Source organism: Nannospalax galili, unplaced genomic scaffold (assembly GCF_000622305.1).
Source record: "Nannospalax galili isolate Female #2095 unplaced genomic scaffold, S.galili_v1.0 scaffold215, whole genome shotgun sequence".
Classification (NCBI taxonomy): domain Eukaryota; kingdom Metazoa; phylum Chordata; class Mammalia; order Rodentia; family Spalacidae; genus Nannospalax; species Nannospalax galili.
The window spans coordinates 1965921-1981618 of NW_008338533.1; the positions used below are offsets into that span (position 1 = coordinate 1965921).

The following is a 15698-nucleotide window of genomic DNA, read 5'->3' on the forward strand; positions in this document are numbered from 1 at the left end:
TTTTAGCTGTGTTGTATTTATTAACTATATGGGTTAGTGCTTTGTGTAGTTTAATTTTGTACACCCTTTTATTTTAGGTTTTAATAGCATAGTGGCAGGGAACCTATACCCAGAACCCTTTGGCACCCAGAGGCCACCCCGATTTTGTCACTGTAATTTTATAACTTCTTCCTTGGGAAGTTTTGGGGAACACAAAAATTCACTTGCCATCTTAGAGAATTCTGAAATGTTTGTTTTGTGGTTTGAATAGATGGGGGCTGCTCGAGTGATGCTGATAAATGTAAAACAACCAGGCTGCCAGTAAACAGTCAGTGACCCTCAGAACCTAAACATTAGCAAGTCTGAAAGGCGGGTCTCCTGTCCATATACACTTTAGTCTCCCCCTTGGTAGGTGTTTAAATTTGATTTTTGGTTAATTTTAGACTCTTTTTGATCAGAACAATGCTGCAAAAAAAGAAGAGTCAGAAACGGCGAACAGGAGTGACGCTTCAAAGAAGCTGTCTGTCGAGAGAGTGTACCAGAAGAAGACACAGCTGGAGCACATTCTTCTTCGTCCTGACACATACATTGGATCAGTGGAGCCACTGACACAGGCGAGTGCTTGTGAAGACTGATTGAAATTAGGGAATGTGTCATCTACCTCTAATTTTTAAATATTTTGCTGAAATTTGTGGCTGTATGGTTGGTAAGTCCATAATTTCATGTCTCTATGATCATGCTGAAGTTGGGAGAGAGGAGCTGGGGATGCGGTTCAGTGAGAGAGTAGTGGCCCAGTTTGCACAGGCCCCAGGATTGTCTCTTACATATTCCAAAAGGAAAAAATGAAACAGAGCAAATCCAGGAGTGATCTGGGAGAGACAGAAGTGTGTGTATGACTCTGGAGATGAGCCCATGAGAAGGAAAAGTACAGTGAGATGCTGCCATGGACTGTTGACAGCTCCTCAGAGCACCTGGGCTTTGCTTTGTGTGCTGTGCCTTCTGGAGCACATACATTGGCTGTTTTCAGTGCTTCTGTGGATTGGTTTATGTCTGTGGTGTTCGTTCTAGTCTCAGGAAGCCTGGAGTCAGGCTCTGTTCATGCTGCTTGCTCTGTGCTGCCTATTCCATAGGAAACTGTAAATTGTCGTTTTCACAGTTCTTCATAATTTTATATTTACTGTTTCTAGTGCTTCTTGGAGCCTCGTAGAAGACAGAGAAATGTACAGGCCTTGGGAATTTGATTTGGGTTCTCATCCTCTGTAGGAATGGTTAAAATTAGGGTTACCAACCTCTGCTTCCTGAGATTGGAGAGAAGCTGGAATCGTGGGTGGTTTTTTTTTTGGTGTTGGGGATTTAACCCAGGGCCTTATGATGGCTAAGCACACACTTTACTTCTGAGCTTTAACCCCAGCCCATATGCCTTCCTTTAAGCTGGCATTATGTATGAATAATAAATCAGACGATATAAAATGAGCAACTTTTCAATTCTGAGGACAAGGTCCGTATGACTACTGAACCTGACTCTAACTGAAGTTGTGCATGCTCCACTCTGAATGTCTGCTTAAAGGGAGTAAATGATTATGGATTTTTGTTGTTTGTTTTTCTTTGTGACGGGGTCTCACTCTGTAGATACCGCTGTGACTTAAACTGTGGCAGTACTTAATTGTTGAGATTGCAGATGTGAACCACTATGCCTGGTAACAATGTGGATTTACGCTGTGTAGGATTGGTGTTAAGGGTTATGGAATAAAATGGTGTTTTAAAATCATTTTCTTAATGCAGTCAATGTGGGTGTATGATGAAGATGTAGGGATGAACTGCAGAGAAGTCACCTTTGTTCCAGGGTTGTACAAGATCTTTGATGAAATTCTGGGTGAGTACTTGCTTAGCATGCAATGAATTCATTTCTTTCTGTTATCAGTATAATGTCCCTGTACATACCAAGCCAGACTTACAGTGTACACTTTAAAGGTATGTGGTTGGTTTTTATGCTGAATGTGTATTCATCAGAAAGTTGATACCCACCAGTAATATTTTTATATTTCTGTACTTTATACCTTCGTGTTTGTGTTTATGTGTAAAGTGAGTGCATTGCATTTGTAATCTTGTAGACAGCCTGTACTCTGTGCTATCTGAGTTTTATTAGTATCATAGTTAATTTGGGATACATGTTACATATGGAGACTACGAGGCCTGATCTTTGCAGATTCTATGACTTGGAGGTAGGGCATGTAATATTTAGATTTTTTTTTCACCCATTGATGACGTATTTTGTTGGGCAGCTAAGTTTACTAACCTGTCCCCTTCCAAATCCTGTGATTAATAAGGTTACGATGACATGGACTTATTACCTCCCAGTCAGTGTTCATACTTTGGAAATGCTTTTACCCTTAGACTGTCTAGAAATTCTGTTCTGCCACATCATTAATCTACAGCTTGGGGTTTCTTAGACTGGGATTGTGTGGGTCTCTGACTTCTTGAGTCCTCAGGAAGGGAGGGGAGAGCAACCCTGATTATGCTTTGCATTCCTACACTGGCCTCCCAACTCGATTCTGCTATTGTAGGCTTATCACATGGTTTTTATCTGGAAATGGAACTCTGATTGAAGTTCAACTTAATGGCCAGCTGTGTCCCTGTTATCTTGAGATACTAATTAAAGAAAGTAAAAATATTTTTATAACTGTATTTTTAGGATTTAGAAATTTGAATCTTAAGGGCAGACATTAAAGACTTAATAAAAATAGCTGGGGCTGGAGAGATGGCTCAGCAGTTAAGAGCACTGGTTGTTCTTGCAGAGGACCCGGGTTTGAATCCTAGCACCCACATGGCAGCTAGCAGCTGTCTCTAACTCCAGTCCCAGGGGATCCGATGGCCTCTTCTGACCTCTGCAGGCATTGCATGACATGAGTGCACTTAACCTTCATGCGGGGACTACACACATACACATAAAATAAAAATTATAAATTGAAAAAAAACTAGCTTAATTTGCTTGTAAAATCTCTGGTTTATTGACGGAGATTAAGAGAAGGCAACTATATGTTACCAAGATAAAAAGTAAACCTAATTTTTTTACTTTTAGGTTTGGGTTGGGGTTTAGGTTTAGATGGTTTTGCCCTTGCCTACTTTACTTTTATATGTAAGCCCCCCCCCCCCCGCCCCCACACGCGTCCCGCATGTGTCTCTAACGTAAAAGCAGTTTGGAATTACTAAGTGAAACTTAGTTTTATTTAAAAAGTAAGAAGTTTGTGCTTGAAACTCAGTGACTATAGACGTTAGCATTAAGTACATGCATGTGTAGCTGTGGCTGCCTGTTCCTGTGCTGTGTGCTTTGTCACTCACTGAGATGTTTGCTTTTGTAGTTAATGCTGCAGACAATAAGCAGAGGGACAAGAACATGACCTGCATTAAGGTTTCTATTGATCCGTAAGTACACTTCAAGTTTATTCTTAGCCTAAGTTGCTGTCTTCAGTAATCCTCAACATGTGAGTGCTTCTCTTCCCTTGGAATATGTGGCTGCTCCATTTCTGTCCCCTCTTCCCTTGGACATTGTTGTTTTCTCTGTCCTGTGAGCCGTTTCCACACAGCATGTCTCCTTGGCTGTTCTTTGATGCTGTGGATTGCTCCCTCCTTCCCCCTTGTCCTCTCTTCAGGACTCAGGCTAGGATTGTAGTGCTGTTCTTGGGGGTATTAGGAGTCAAAGTGATTTTTCATGACTGGAATTTGGGGTTTTCCATCATATATGGCTCAGGTTAATAAACAAATACTCCTGGCATTATGGAATGTCTACTGGGTGCTTAGCTAATTAGATTTCACTACGGTGATTTTTTTTTTTTTTTAGGGTGGAGTTGGAGGAGGGTTGAGAGCTTATAGAAAAACAGTAGTTTACACTAGAAACAGGATTCTTTTGTCCTTTATTTTCATGCCTTCTGTAAAATCGTTACACTTTTAAATTTCAATAAGACTTTAGCATAACTAAATTTTTTCTCTAATAAGCATGGAAGTTTTAGCAATGTGGTCTTAACTGTCAGCAGCTTAATTTTAGATGGTATGGCTAAGATTAGTGGTGTAGTAAGACTGTAAAATAAAAAGTTGCAACATGAAATTAACTGCCTATTATATAAGAATGTTAGCATATAAGTAAGCTATTATAGTTTGTTTTTTTTCTCTTGTTATCTTTTTCATTTAGATCATTTCTATAATGAACACATTCTTGAAAATTGATATCGTTAGGTGTTCTGGATACTTATAAGTTAAAAGCTATACCGAAGTTTGGTTTTCCTTGTTAAGGTGATTGTCATTTAAATGCAGTGCCTGCAGGATATGTTTTGTCTGGGGAGAGCTAGTAAGGAGTGATAGTGAATGCTGATACCTTAACCTTGCTCAGCATTCAGAACTGAAGGGATTGTGGTAGAAAAGTAAAGGGGGCTTTCCATGTATATATGGAGGCCACATGCCTGACTTAAGTACATTTTTGTTTGTTTTGAGACAGGGTCTCCCTGTAGCCCCAGCTGGCCTGGAACTTCCTATGTAGACCAGGCTGGCCTTGAACTCACAGAGATCTGCCTGTCTCTGACTCCCAAGTGCTGGGATTAAAGGTGTGGGTCCCCCGCCTGGCCTGTAAGTAGGTTTTTGATGGATGAAGTCATCCTCTCTAGTTCTCACGTAGTCATTATTCCAGCTGCACGAGACCCAACAGCACTGAGTTTACAAGTGGCTCATGGGATCTTGTGTAGGACAGCTGTGTGGAAGGTGCTCGGTGCGTCATTGTCAGCCATACGCTCTGCGTGCAGCAGTTCTCTTGTGTAACACTTCATTAATTTCTTTCTGATTAGGCCACAAAATCATGTTTTTTTATGACATTTTCATACATGTATCATTTAACTTGCTCGTATTTGGTTCCTTACATCTATCCTCCTGCTTTCATGGCAAGTGCATGTACATGTGTGTGTACATGTGTGTACATGTATGTACGTGTGTATGTATATGTGTACGCATGTGCATTGTTTCAGTCTAGGTTCTGCATCTGAGAGAAGACACGCAGTATCTGTCTTTCTTCCTCCATTGCTGGTACTTTTATCACTTTCTTTTTAACTCCCTTATAGTCGACAAACATTTTTGTGTGGGCATGAGTAAGAATTCTACCTGAATTTATTTGGTTCTTGATGGTACTCAGATACCAAGTTTTTATTATCTCTTTCTAACTGCCTGTGCTAGAAAATTCTCTCACTTGATTATGAAACAAAAACTCCAAGAAAGAGAGTCAGGGTGGTGTAGCACTCACTGTTTTCAGGGCTTTGTTTCATCGCTGTTTATAAATCATTGTTGAGAAGTTACTGAGACTCTTCCTTGTCCTGGATTTTTGCACATATTTAAAATTGGTAACAAGCAAACATTTTTTGAGAAGTTGCAGGTCTGTATATTTATTTTGTGTTTTAACACAGTCATTGTTTCACTTTATAGATACGCTACAGAGTTAATGGTTCTGTTAAGATGAGTCTTATCTCACAGTCATAGTTTTGTTTAGCTTAGGTTTCTAATCTGAGAAGTCACTTTAAAACAGAATTCAGAGGTGGATATCATACTGTTTATCCAATTGCCCGTGGTTCTCTGCTGCCTGTCTTTGAGTCTCACCTCTCATTTCCACTTCAGCATCTTTATGGGGGTTTTAATTTTCCTTTTTGCATGTGACAAGGGCAGGGTCTGTTTTAATCATTATACTGATGAAGTAAAGGCCACGATTGTAAAGGCATAGAGACAGATCAGCAGGGCCTTCCAGGAGCCATGTGGACAGCCTTCTAGACGTAGGGAAGCTTAAAGCAGCTTAGGGGGTTAAAGCTTGTTCCTTACTGTTACACAATGGGTGGTCAGTGTTAAAGTAACTCATTTGCTGACATCCGTCTGATTAAAAACCAAATAAACAGGATGAGGAGTGTAGCTCAGTGGTGGTATGAGCTAGACTGTGGAAAGTCCTGGCTCACGTCCACTCCTAAACCAAACACGGGGAAAGCACATTGACCAGAGTTGACTCTTCCCTGGCCTGACTGTTCTTGCTGTATTTAAAGTTGAATGCCTAAACTTACAACTTTCAAATAATGATACACACATGCTGAATATATCTACATATACTTATTAAACAAATGGGGTGGCAATACTTAATTTTATCTATTTTTACTTGATATATTTTGAATGTCTTATTAACTTGATCCATCCTTGTTTATATATGCAACTTACTACTAAGCGCACAGAACTTAATTCTTCTTAGTTATTGCCAAGTATTTTATGTTTATGGTTTATTTAACCTTTTTCCAGTTGACGGACAATGGAAGTTTAGATTGTTTTCAGTGTTCTTTTTTAGCTTTGTTTTTGAAACTTTTCTGTAACTTATTTAAACTGTTGTTTTTAATAAAGAGGTGACCGTAATGGAAAGTGTAGTTTTGTACTCATATAGACCACAGCGCACGTGTGGCAGTCAGAGGACAACTTTGGGAGTCAGTTCTCTCTTTCACCATGTAGGTCCTAGGGATTAAACTCAGGTGCCAGGCTTGGCAGCAAGTGTCGTGTACTGAGCCAAGCTCAAAAGCCTTCCTTCACAATTTTTTCGTTAGTTTTACATTCCATAGTTTCTTACATAAAATACGTCTTAATAAGTTGTAGGTTTGAAACTCAAGCTAGCACTCTTTGGAATTCTAAATGAAGCAGTAGTGCAGTACATGGCCTTTGTTTCTAAGGGCCACCATAGTTTACCTTTAGAGTTAGTACACACAGGCGGAAGGCCATCGGACAGTGTGGAAGGGGTCTGTCCTTTAGTGTTCAGTTCTGTTTTCAGGAAGATTGTTATCTGCAAATGAGAAACAATTATCTTCATGAAGTCCCTAGTAAATAATTTAGGGTTTTTTCCTAATAACAAGGAGAAAAACATTGTTAAAGACTTACTGAAGCGGTGAAGTCATAAATTGACCTTCAAGTTTGGGTAAAATCTGGTTAGACAAAGGAAACTGGAAAAAGACATTGTATACGAGGGAAAGACATGACAAAGAAATCGAATAATTGGAAATGGACGTGGGCGAGTGACAGCTGAACTGAAGGGAAATGGGATGGATGGAGCTGACCAGACATAGCCTAGCAGACCTCTGAGTAACAGACGACTTGAGTTTGATTTGTTGTAACTGGACCTTTTGTGTTCTAAAGGGAAAAAGCTCTGGTGAAAGATGTGTGAAGCCCATCACAGATGCACAGAGCTACCACTGCACTAATTGTTGTGCAGGGGATACTGGTTCTATGTAGACACAGACTGGTACTTAGAATAAACCAAGGGTTATTACTGGTATGAAAGCAGATCTAATAAGACAGATCAATAAGAGCTGATGACTCAATTCTAGAGAATGATCAGGAGAAATGAGTAAAAAACTGGCATCCAAATTTCACCCTCGCAGACAGGGAGACAGGAAACACTGTTGGGGAGTGAGAGGAAGGACAGTTAGTTGCTGATGGGGAAGGAAGAATACGTTAAAAGTTTCAATTTAATTCCTTTTTAAAAACTTTTTATTAATTACACAGAGCTTTGATTTTCATAAAATTTTTTATTATACTTTCTGTGTATGTATGTATATGGGCATATACATGCCAGGGTGCACATATGTTGGTTTGAGGACAACGTGATGGGATCCATTGTCAGTTCTCTCCTTCCATGTGGGTCCTGGTGATCCAACTCAGGCCATCAGCCTTGACGACAAACTTCTTTATTGCTGAGCCATCTAACTGGCCCTTGTGAGAAATTAAGACATGTCGGAATCGAACATTGTGTGTAAGAACAATTGGGAATCAGATTGGTAAATGACAGTTGTTTAAGCCAGTTCTTGGTATTCACTATGAAGCTGCGTCTCTGAAAATTTAATGGTGATAGGTGAAATTTTTTCACCTAGGCTACTGCCCATGCCAAGGGCCTGTTATTTATAGGATCCTCTGCCTAATTTATTCATGATTGAAACTGATGGTTTTATGATCGACTAAAAGATCTAAAATAGGGAGTATCTGTATATTTCAAAACCATTAAAGGTAATTTATGACACTGATTGGCACGATGCATGTCTAACATGTAAGTTGCTAGTGGAACCACTTTAGGCTACGTGTCTTTCCTGTGTGTGTCCAACGTAGGTAAGAAATGAAGTGGAAATGGCCCCTTGCTTTGAAGAGTTGTGTTCTGCTGGAATTGAGCAGGAGGCTCTGACTCCTTGGGAAAGCGTTCCTCCTCTTACACTTTCCTTGGAGATGGTCAGAGCTGCTTCTAAGAAAGCTTACCGCACTGCTTTGCGGATCCTGGCCATCTTAACGTGAGACTGGGGTGTGCGTCCTCATCAAGATGGTCAGTGTCTTCTAGTCGACATGGCTGTGTCTGGCTTGTAACATTCAGGATTATCTTGCATTCATTACTTTTTATGGAAATTAATATTTAAGTTCTAAACTCTGCTTTTATGTGTTTACAGTGAATCTAACATCATCAGCATTTGGAATAATGGGAAAGGCATTCCAGTAGTGGAGCACAGGGTAGAGAAAGTTTATGTTCCCGCTCTGATCTTTGGACAGCTTTTAACATCCAGTAACTATGATGATGATGAGAAAAAAGTTACAGGTAAAGTCTAATTGCAAAGTATTGTTTTCTTAACATTTCTGAGTTCATATTTTTTTTACACAAGCTCTTACAAGTAAGGAGACCTTTCATTATGGAAATATCCTTTTCAGAGTTAATACTCTAAAAAACTGTCATCTGTTTTGTATAATCTAATGGTGTTGTTTTAAAATATTTCATATTTATGAGTGTATTGCCTTCATGTATGTAAGTGCACCCATATCATGCAGTGCCTGCGGAGGTCAGAAGAAGGCATTGGATCCTCTGGACCTGGAGTTAGGATGGTTGTGAGCTACCATGTGGGTAATGGAACTGAACCTAAATCCTGTACAAGGGCAGCCAGTGCTGTTAGCCACTGAACCATCTCTCCAGCCCCTAACAGTATTGTTTTTTAAAAGGCTGATAATGCACTGACTTTTAGATTAGAATTGCTGGAATTCTCGTCTGACAGTTTGAGTTTTGAGCTAGATAACAACTCTATGGTACCTGTGTGTTTGTTATCACATCTACACATCTTTTGATATTAAAATACTTTTAGACAACTTTCCTTAAGTGGTCAAGAATAAAAATCTAGACTTTGTAAATAAAATTCTGTAGAAAAGTTACTGTCGCCCAAGTAGGTTGATAACTTCTTTTAAAATCAAGGCTTTGAGAACTTTATATAGGTGAAGTAACTTTGTTAGAAAGTTCAGATTTCATATTCACACAGGCGTATTGTGTCATAAGATACCAAGCTAATTTCTCTTAAATGTTGAAAGTAATGTATCTACAAAATACTTGCTTTAATTATTCTGTACTATACACTGTGTACCACACTATTTTATTACTAAAACTTAATATTTCTTTAAATAAATTAAAAAAACACTACTGAATATAATCAGGAATATCCAGTCAATAATTGCTAGCATCTTACCAGCTTTGCTCTGTGGTATGTAAGTTAACAAACTTCCCTTAAAATCATTCAAACCAAATCTCTCACGTCTATTTTACAGGTGGCCGCAACGGTTATGGTGCAAAACTTTGTAATATTTTTAGTACAAAGTTTACAGTAGAAACAGCTTGTAAGGAGTACAAACATAGCTTTAAGCAGGTATGAAAGAAACATGACCATTGTTTTTTCCATTTCTTAAAAAGTAATGTTTTATTGTTAGCTTAGACAATAGAATTTGAAATATAACTTTTTCTTAAGTGTTAAGCAAGTCACCGGAGAGATGTCAGAATGACTAGAGAATTCATACAGCCTTGTTATCACTCTCATAGCAGGACCCTTTTGTCATAAACATGTCTTAACTACAGCCTCTTAGCATGCTTGAAAAGTTCTTTATTGAGTCATCAAATTCATATTTGAGAAATATTGGCAGAATTTGAAAAAGTAGTTTGAATTTTGTATAAGCTAAAATCATTGTATAGGAATGTAGCGTGCCTGCTTACTTTTGTACAGGTCCGTGTGGCCATATTGAGTGTGGAAGATGTTTATTGCCAGTTTGTTAAGAGTTATGGAGTTTATTTTCAACACCAACTTGGTATAATTATAATACTTACAGTTTTTAATCTTAACCACTTTTAAGGATTTGATTTGTTTGTTTGTTGTGCGGTTGGAAAATATAAATATTGTGGTAAATGAATATATTTGGTGAACTGAATTTTTCCAGGCCAGGTGGGACCACAGGGAAAAAAAAAAGATAAATAGGACGCATTAAATACTTGAATGTTTTTTTTTAAAGACATGGATGAATAATATGATGAAGACTTCTGAAGCCAAAATCAAGCATTTTGATGGTGAAGATTACACATGCATAACATTCCAACCAGACCTGTCCAAGTTTAAGATGGAGAAACTTGACAAGGACATCGTAGCCCTCATGACCAGAAGAGCATATGACTTGGCTGGTTCCTGTAAAGGTGTCAAAGTCATGTTCAATGGGAAAAAGCTGCCTGTAAGTGTTCTTGTAGTACAGTGTTACTGCGACATAGACTGTAGATAGCTGGATCTTGCCTTTGTTTTCTTTTTTTGGTCTTTTTGAGACAGGGTCTCCCTGTAGCCCCAGCTGTCCTGGAACTCACTATGTAGATCAAGCTGGCCTTCAACTCACAGAGATCCGCCTGCCTCTGCCTCCGGAGTGCTGGGACTAAAGGCGTGTGCCAGCACACCAGCACACCCGGCCTGGATCTTGCCTTTTAAAATCTAATCTGATAATCTTATTTAACTGGCATGTTTAAGTGATCAGTATTTAAAAGTGAATTGATTGATTTGGACTGTAATCTCTCATTTTGCTAATTTTTGTCCTTAAATATGGCCTTTGCTTTTTGGTCCTCTTATCCTGTCATCTCTGTTCGTTCTCTCTCTCTCTCTCTCTCTCTCTCTCTCTCTCTCTCTCATATGTTTTAACTTTTAAAAAATTTACTGAGAATTTCATATATGCATAATAAGGTGTTTTGATCACATCCACGCCCACTCCCTCCTCCCCCAACTCTTCCCATATCCCCCAATCACTTTTTCCCGAACAACTTGTGTACTTTTTTTTTTTAATGGAGCTTTTTGCTACTCTTTCTGTGTGTGTCTTAAAATTTACTTTCATTGTATGTGTATGAGTATTTGCTTACATGTATGTATACCACATGTGTGCTTGGTGCCCAAGAAGGCCAGAGAGGCATCAGCACCCTTGGAGCTGGAGTCCTGGACAGTTGTGAGCTGTCATGCAGGGTGCTGGGAACAGAGCCCGGGTCCTCTGCAAGGTCAGGGAGTGTTCTTCACCCCAGAGCCATCTCCCCACCCTCTTCTCTGGTTTTAATGATTATTAAAAATAATATTCTCTTCCCTTCTCTACTTCGTATTTACCCTTTGAAGACTCTTCTTAGTAGTCTGTAGGGTTAGTGCTAGATGCTTTTCTCTAAATGGCCCACCTTTATTTCACATGCAGTGAAGGACTGTGGGCATATGACCTCAGGTACTTGCTTCCATTCCTCAGGTCTTTGTTACCAATGTTTCATTTTGTGTGTGTTTGTGCCACACGTGGAGGTCAGAAGACAATCTTGGGGGTTGGTTCTTGCCTTCCACCTTGTTTGAGACAAGGTCTTTTGTTGTTACCTTCTGCATTGTGTTGTGTTTGCCTGACTAGCCTGTGAGCCTCTGGGGGCTCCCTTGTCTCTACCACCACCTTGTTTTAGGAGCACTGGAATTACAGATGCGTACTATTATGCCTCACTTTACCTGGGAACTAGGGATTTGAATTCAGGTCCTTGTGCTTGCATTGCAAGTTCTTTATCTCCTGAACCATCTCCTAAGCCCCAGGCATTTCACTTTTACATAGTTTGTAAGCACCAGATGGAGAAGAGAATGTTTCCCCTGAGACATTCACTCACATATGTAAATGTACACACTTCTTTGGTCATTTGCTTGTTTTGGTGATACCAGCTTGCTGCGTTCCCCAGGTTCCCCAGGTTGGCTGTGGCTCCTGGAATCGAGCAGCCCTGCCTCAGCCTCCTGCAGACATGTACCATTTTGCTCGGTTTTGATTTCTGATCTTAATCTAGATCATTTGAATGAAGATTTTTTTCTTTGGCCTTTTTTTGTAGAACAGCTGGCAATGAGATCTGTTTTTGTTTGGGAAAGTCCTTATTTTTTTCTTGTCTTCCAAAGAATATTTTCAACAGACACAGAATTACTGATTAGCAGTGGTTTTCATTTAGCATTTAAAGATACTATTCAAGGCCAGGTGTGGTGGCATACACCTTTAACCCCAGCACTCCGGAGGCAGAGGCAGGCGGGTCTCTGTAAGATCCATGCCAGCCTGGTCTACATAGTGAGTTCCAGGCCAGCTGGGGCTACAGGGTGACCCTGTCTCAAAAAACAAAAACGAAACAACCCAAAAATTCATGTAGAAACCTAGCACTATAGAATATTCTTAAAGTATATAAATGTAAATGCTGGCTTGCTTGCCTGGCCTGTGCTCAGCCTGTTTGTTTATACAACCCAGCATCACCTGCCTGTAGTGGCACCACCCAGAGTGGTCTAGGCCATCCCCATCACTCAACAATCAAAACAGACAAAATACCATCAATTATCTTCTTGCTGCATGGTTTATGATTCGAAGTCTGTTGTGAGGTACCTGTGCTCCTCTCTGGTAAGGTTTAGATGTTTCTTTTCCTTCTGGCTGCCTTGAGGAATTTACTATTTAATGTGAGGTTCCTGTGTGTGTGGTGCTTTTTGTTTGTGCTTTCATGTATCCTGCTGGATGTTCTTTGGGCTAGATCTGTTGTTTGGTTTCTGTCACGAGTTTTGAAAGGTTTTAGGCATGCTTTCTTTAGCTTTCTTCTGATGTGCTCTTTCCCTTCCCTCTGGTATGTACCTGTTTTACCTTTTGGTTTATTCCTAGTCTTTGATGCTTGGCCTGTTTTATTCAGTCTATTTTATTTTTGTTTCAGTTAGTTTCTGTTGCCTTAACTCCACCTACATTATTTTTTTCTTTTACTACAGAAAGTCTACTGTCCATGAGCCCTGTCTATGACATCTTTGTGTCTTGTGTTTGTTTTATTCTTAGCATTTCCACTTCATTGTTCCTTACTTGAAATCCATCCTCCACTGAAGCAGCATGCTGTCTTTTTCCACTAGAGACTGGAACATATCAATCATAGTTATTTTAAATGCCCAGTTAACATCTGTGATATATAGGAGCTGGTGCCGATGGCTGCCTTCAGTTTTTATAAAATTCTTTTCGGTATGCCTAAAAGTTTCTGTAGAAAGTGAGATGTGTTACACACAACAGTAGATAATGAGGTGGGTAGGGTTTGTGATTGGACTTAGTTTGGTTTACCTAGATGTTGGATGAGTTTGAAGTTCTTTTCTTCCTGTTCTTCCTGTTCACAACTGTCTTTCCTGTCAGTTGACTTGGGTGTTTCTTTGAACTGCTTGGCAGGATGGCCTGTGTGTTGCAGCTCTGTGGACTGAAGTTCATTGTTGTGACTAGAGGCCTATATCAGCCTAGGGGCAAACTGTGGGAACGGTCTCTAAAAGCTGATTAAATCCTGTCTTTGGTTCCCACAGGCTGGCTTCACCAGGGAGCCTTCTGCTCTTCCCCAGCTGCAGCAGCTCTCCACCTGCGTCCTCCGTCTTTCTTGAGGCTCACTGCCCTGCAGATTACGCTTCCCTCCTTTTATTTTTAAATAAATAAAATCTGAGTGGATTTCCCACTGGCTGCTGCCCTCTCAGCCCGCCCTAGCCAGCACTTTGGTGGTGGGTGGGGAGGAGATGTCTTCTCTTGAACCTTTCTGATTTTTCCTGTGAGGATTTGGTAGAGTTCCTGGAGGGGAATCTTGCTGGGGTAGGAACCTCCTAACTACAGCTCCTGGGAGCTTCCCCCACACACTTTCCTGTATGGGTTAGTTAAAACTTCTAGCTAAGGTTGTTAGTAGGTCATTAAACTTCTGTTGTAGGTAAGCAAATACCGAAGTCTCCGGTTTTCTGTAGACATATGTCTTTCTCTTGACTTCAGGATGGCTAGCTATTTTGAGATCTCAGTTCTTTGCTGGATTCGTGAAAAATTGTTAATTTGTTTGATGGGCTATTTTCCTGTAAGAACAGGAATGTCATGTCCTGTCCTTTCACCTTCCGGGTGTCTGAATGCACACTGGAAGGTAACAGCCATTTTAAAAAGATTAGTTTTGAAAGATTTTTTATAACGATTTACCTGTCCAGCTGTCTTTTCTCATCTTTATCAAGTACACATAAACATGATTTCTCTTTTAAAGAGCAGGGGTCAAGAAGGAGAATAGGGAACATACATGATGGCTTGCATCCTGGTAAGAGCTGCTGTGAGCGTCAGTGTGAGTGCCTACAACATGCACAGTTCTGCTCCTCACCTGAGTGATCACTGTTCACCATCCATAGGTAAATGGATTTCGAAGTTACGTAGACCTGTATGTGAAAGACAAATTGGATGAAACTGGGGTAGCCCTGAAAGTTATTCATGAACTTGCAAATGAGAGATGGGATGTTTGTCTCACTTTGAGTGAGAAAGGATTCCAGCAGATCAGCTTCGTGAATAGCATTGCAACCACAAAAGTAAGTGTCCATGTTCTTTGTGTCCAGGTCATTGGTTAAAAAAAACAAAAATGTCTGTTTAGTTGTATCAAAACTGACTTCTAAAAAGTTGTTTTTTGTGAAATAGCTGTATTAAAATTTATTTTTACGTCTATTGAGAAGGTAATGCACTTAGTGTTTATTGTTGAACATACTTTCATGAAGTTTAGAGTGACTAAAATTCCTTATTTGAGTAGAGAATAAAAAATGAGGTTTTTTGGGGGTGGGGTGTTAGGTTGTGGAATTTGTTTGCCCTTCTAAGGAGCTTGCACACTCTTTTGTAGGCTTTGAACTTCAAAGTCAAACAAAATTCTTACTGAGGTGTAGCTTAGTGGTAGAGGGCTTATCTAGCATGTGTGAGCTCTGGGTTAGTCCACAGCTCTGAAAAAAATGAATGACTGAATAAATAAGTGAAAAAAAAAGAACCCAAAGCATCCACTGACTAATAAAATATTGAGTGATATAGGCACGTACCCTGGAATAGTTTAAAGTAATTCATGGGGCTGGAGAGACGGCTCAGATATTAAGAACACTGGTTGTTCTCGCAGAAGACCCGGCTTCGATCTCAGCACCCACATGGCAGCTAACAACTGTCTGTAACTCCAGTCCCAGGGGATCCGACAGCCTCTTCTGACCTCCGCTGGCATTGCACGACATGGGTCCACTTACCTACATGTAGGCAATACACGCATACACATAAAATAAAAAATAAATAAAATTAAAAAAAATGATTCATGACTCTTGTTCAAGTTTCGTCTTTTTAATGTGTGAACTTTTTAATAATAATAGCATTACTTTTTTTCATCAATAGAAATGTCAGTTATGATTCCATTTTGTTCTATATAATAGAAACCTACATTTTATTTAAAGGTTTTATTTATCCTCATTACTAGGGGTGGTGGTGGGAGAGGGATAGGCAGTTTGATTCTGCTGCTGGGGTTCCTGTTACCAGTAAGGGTTGCTGTTTTTTCTGACTGACTTTTTTAGGAAATGTGGTTTCATTTTACTACCCTC

The 15698-nt window shown here is 39.8% G+C and overlaps 1 protein-coding gene across 1 annotated transcript in view; it reads left to right on the plus strand.

The window, feature by feature from the left end:
* Positions 1-15698, plus strand: part of Top2b (DNA topoisomerase II beta) — a 64317-nt gene that overhangs the window by 13329 nt on the left and 35290 nt on the right. Inside the window, exons 2-8 of the mRNA XM_008833142.1 lie at positions 438-593; positions 1762-1852; positions 3339-3402; positions 8463-8608; positions 9598-9695; positions 10330-10542; positions 14493-14666. Of these exons, the coding sequence (XP_008831364.1) occupies positions 438-593; positions 1762-1852; positions 3339-3402; positions 8463-8608; positions 9598-9695; positions 10330-10542; positions 14493-14666 (942 nt within the window). The remainder of the gene's footprint in view (positions 1-437; positions 594-1761; positions 1853-3338; positions 3403-8462; positions 8609-9597; positions 9696-10329; positions 10543-14492; positions 14667-15698) is intronic.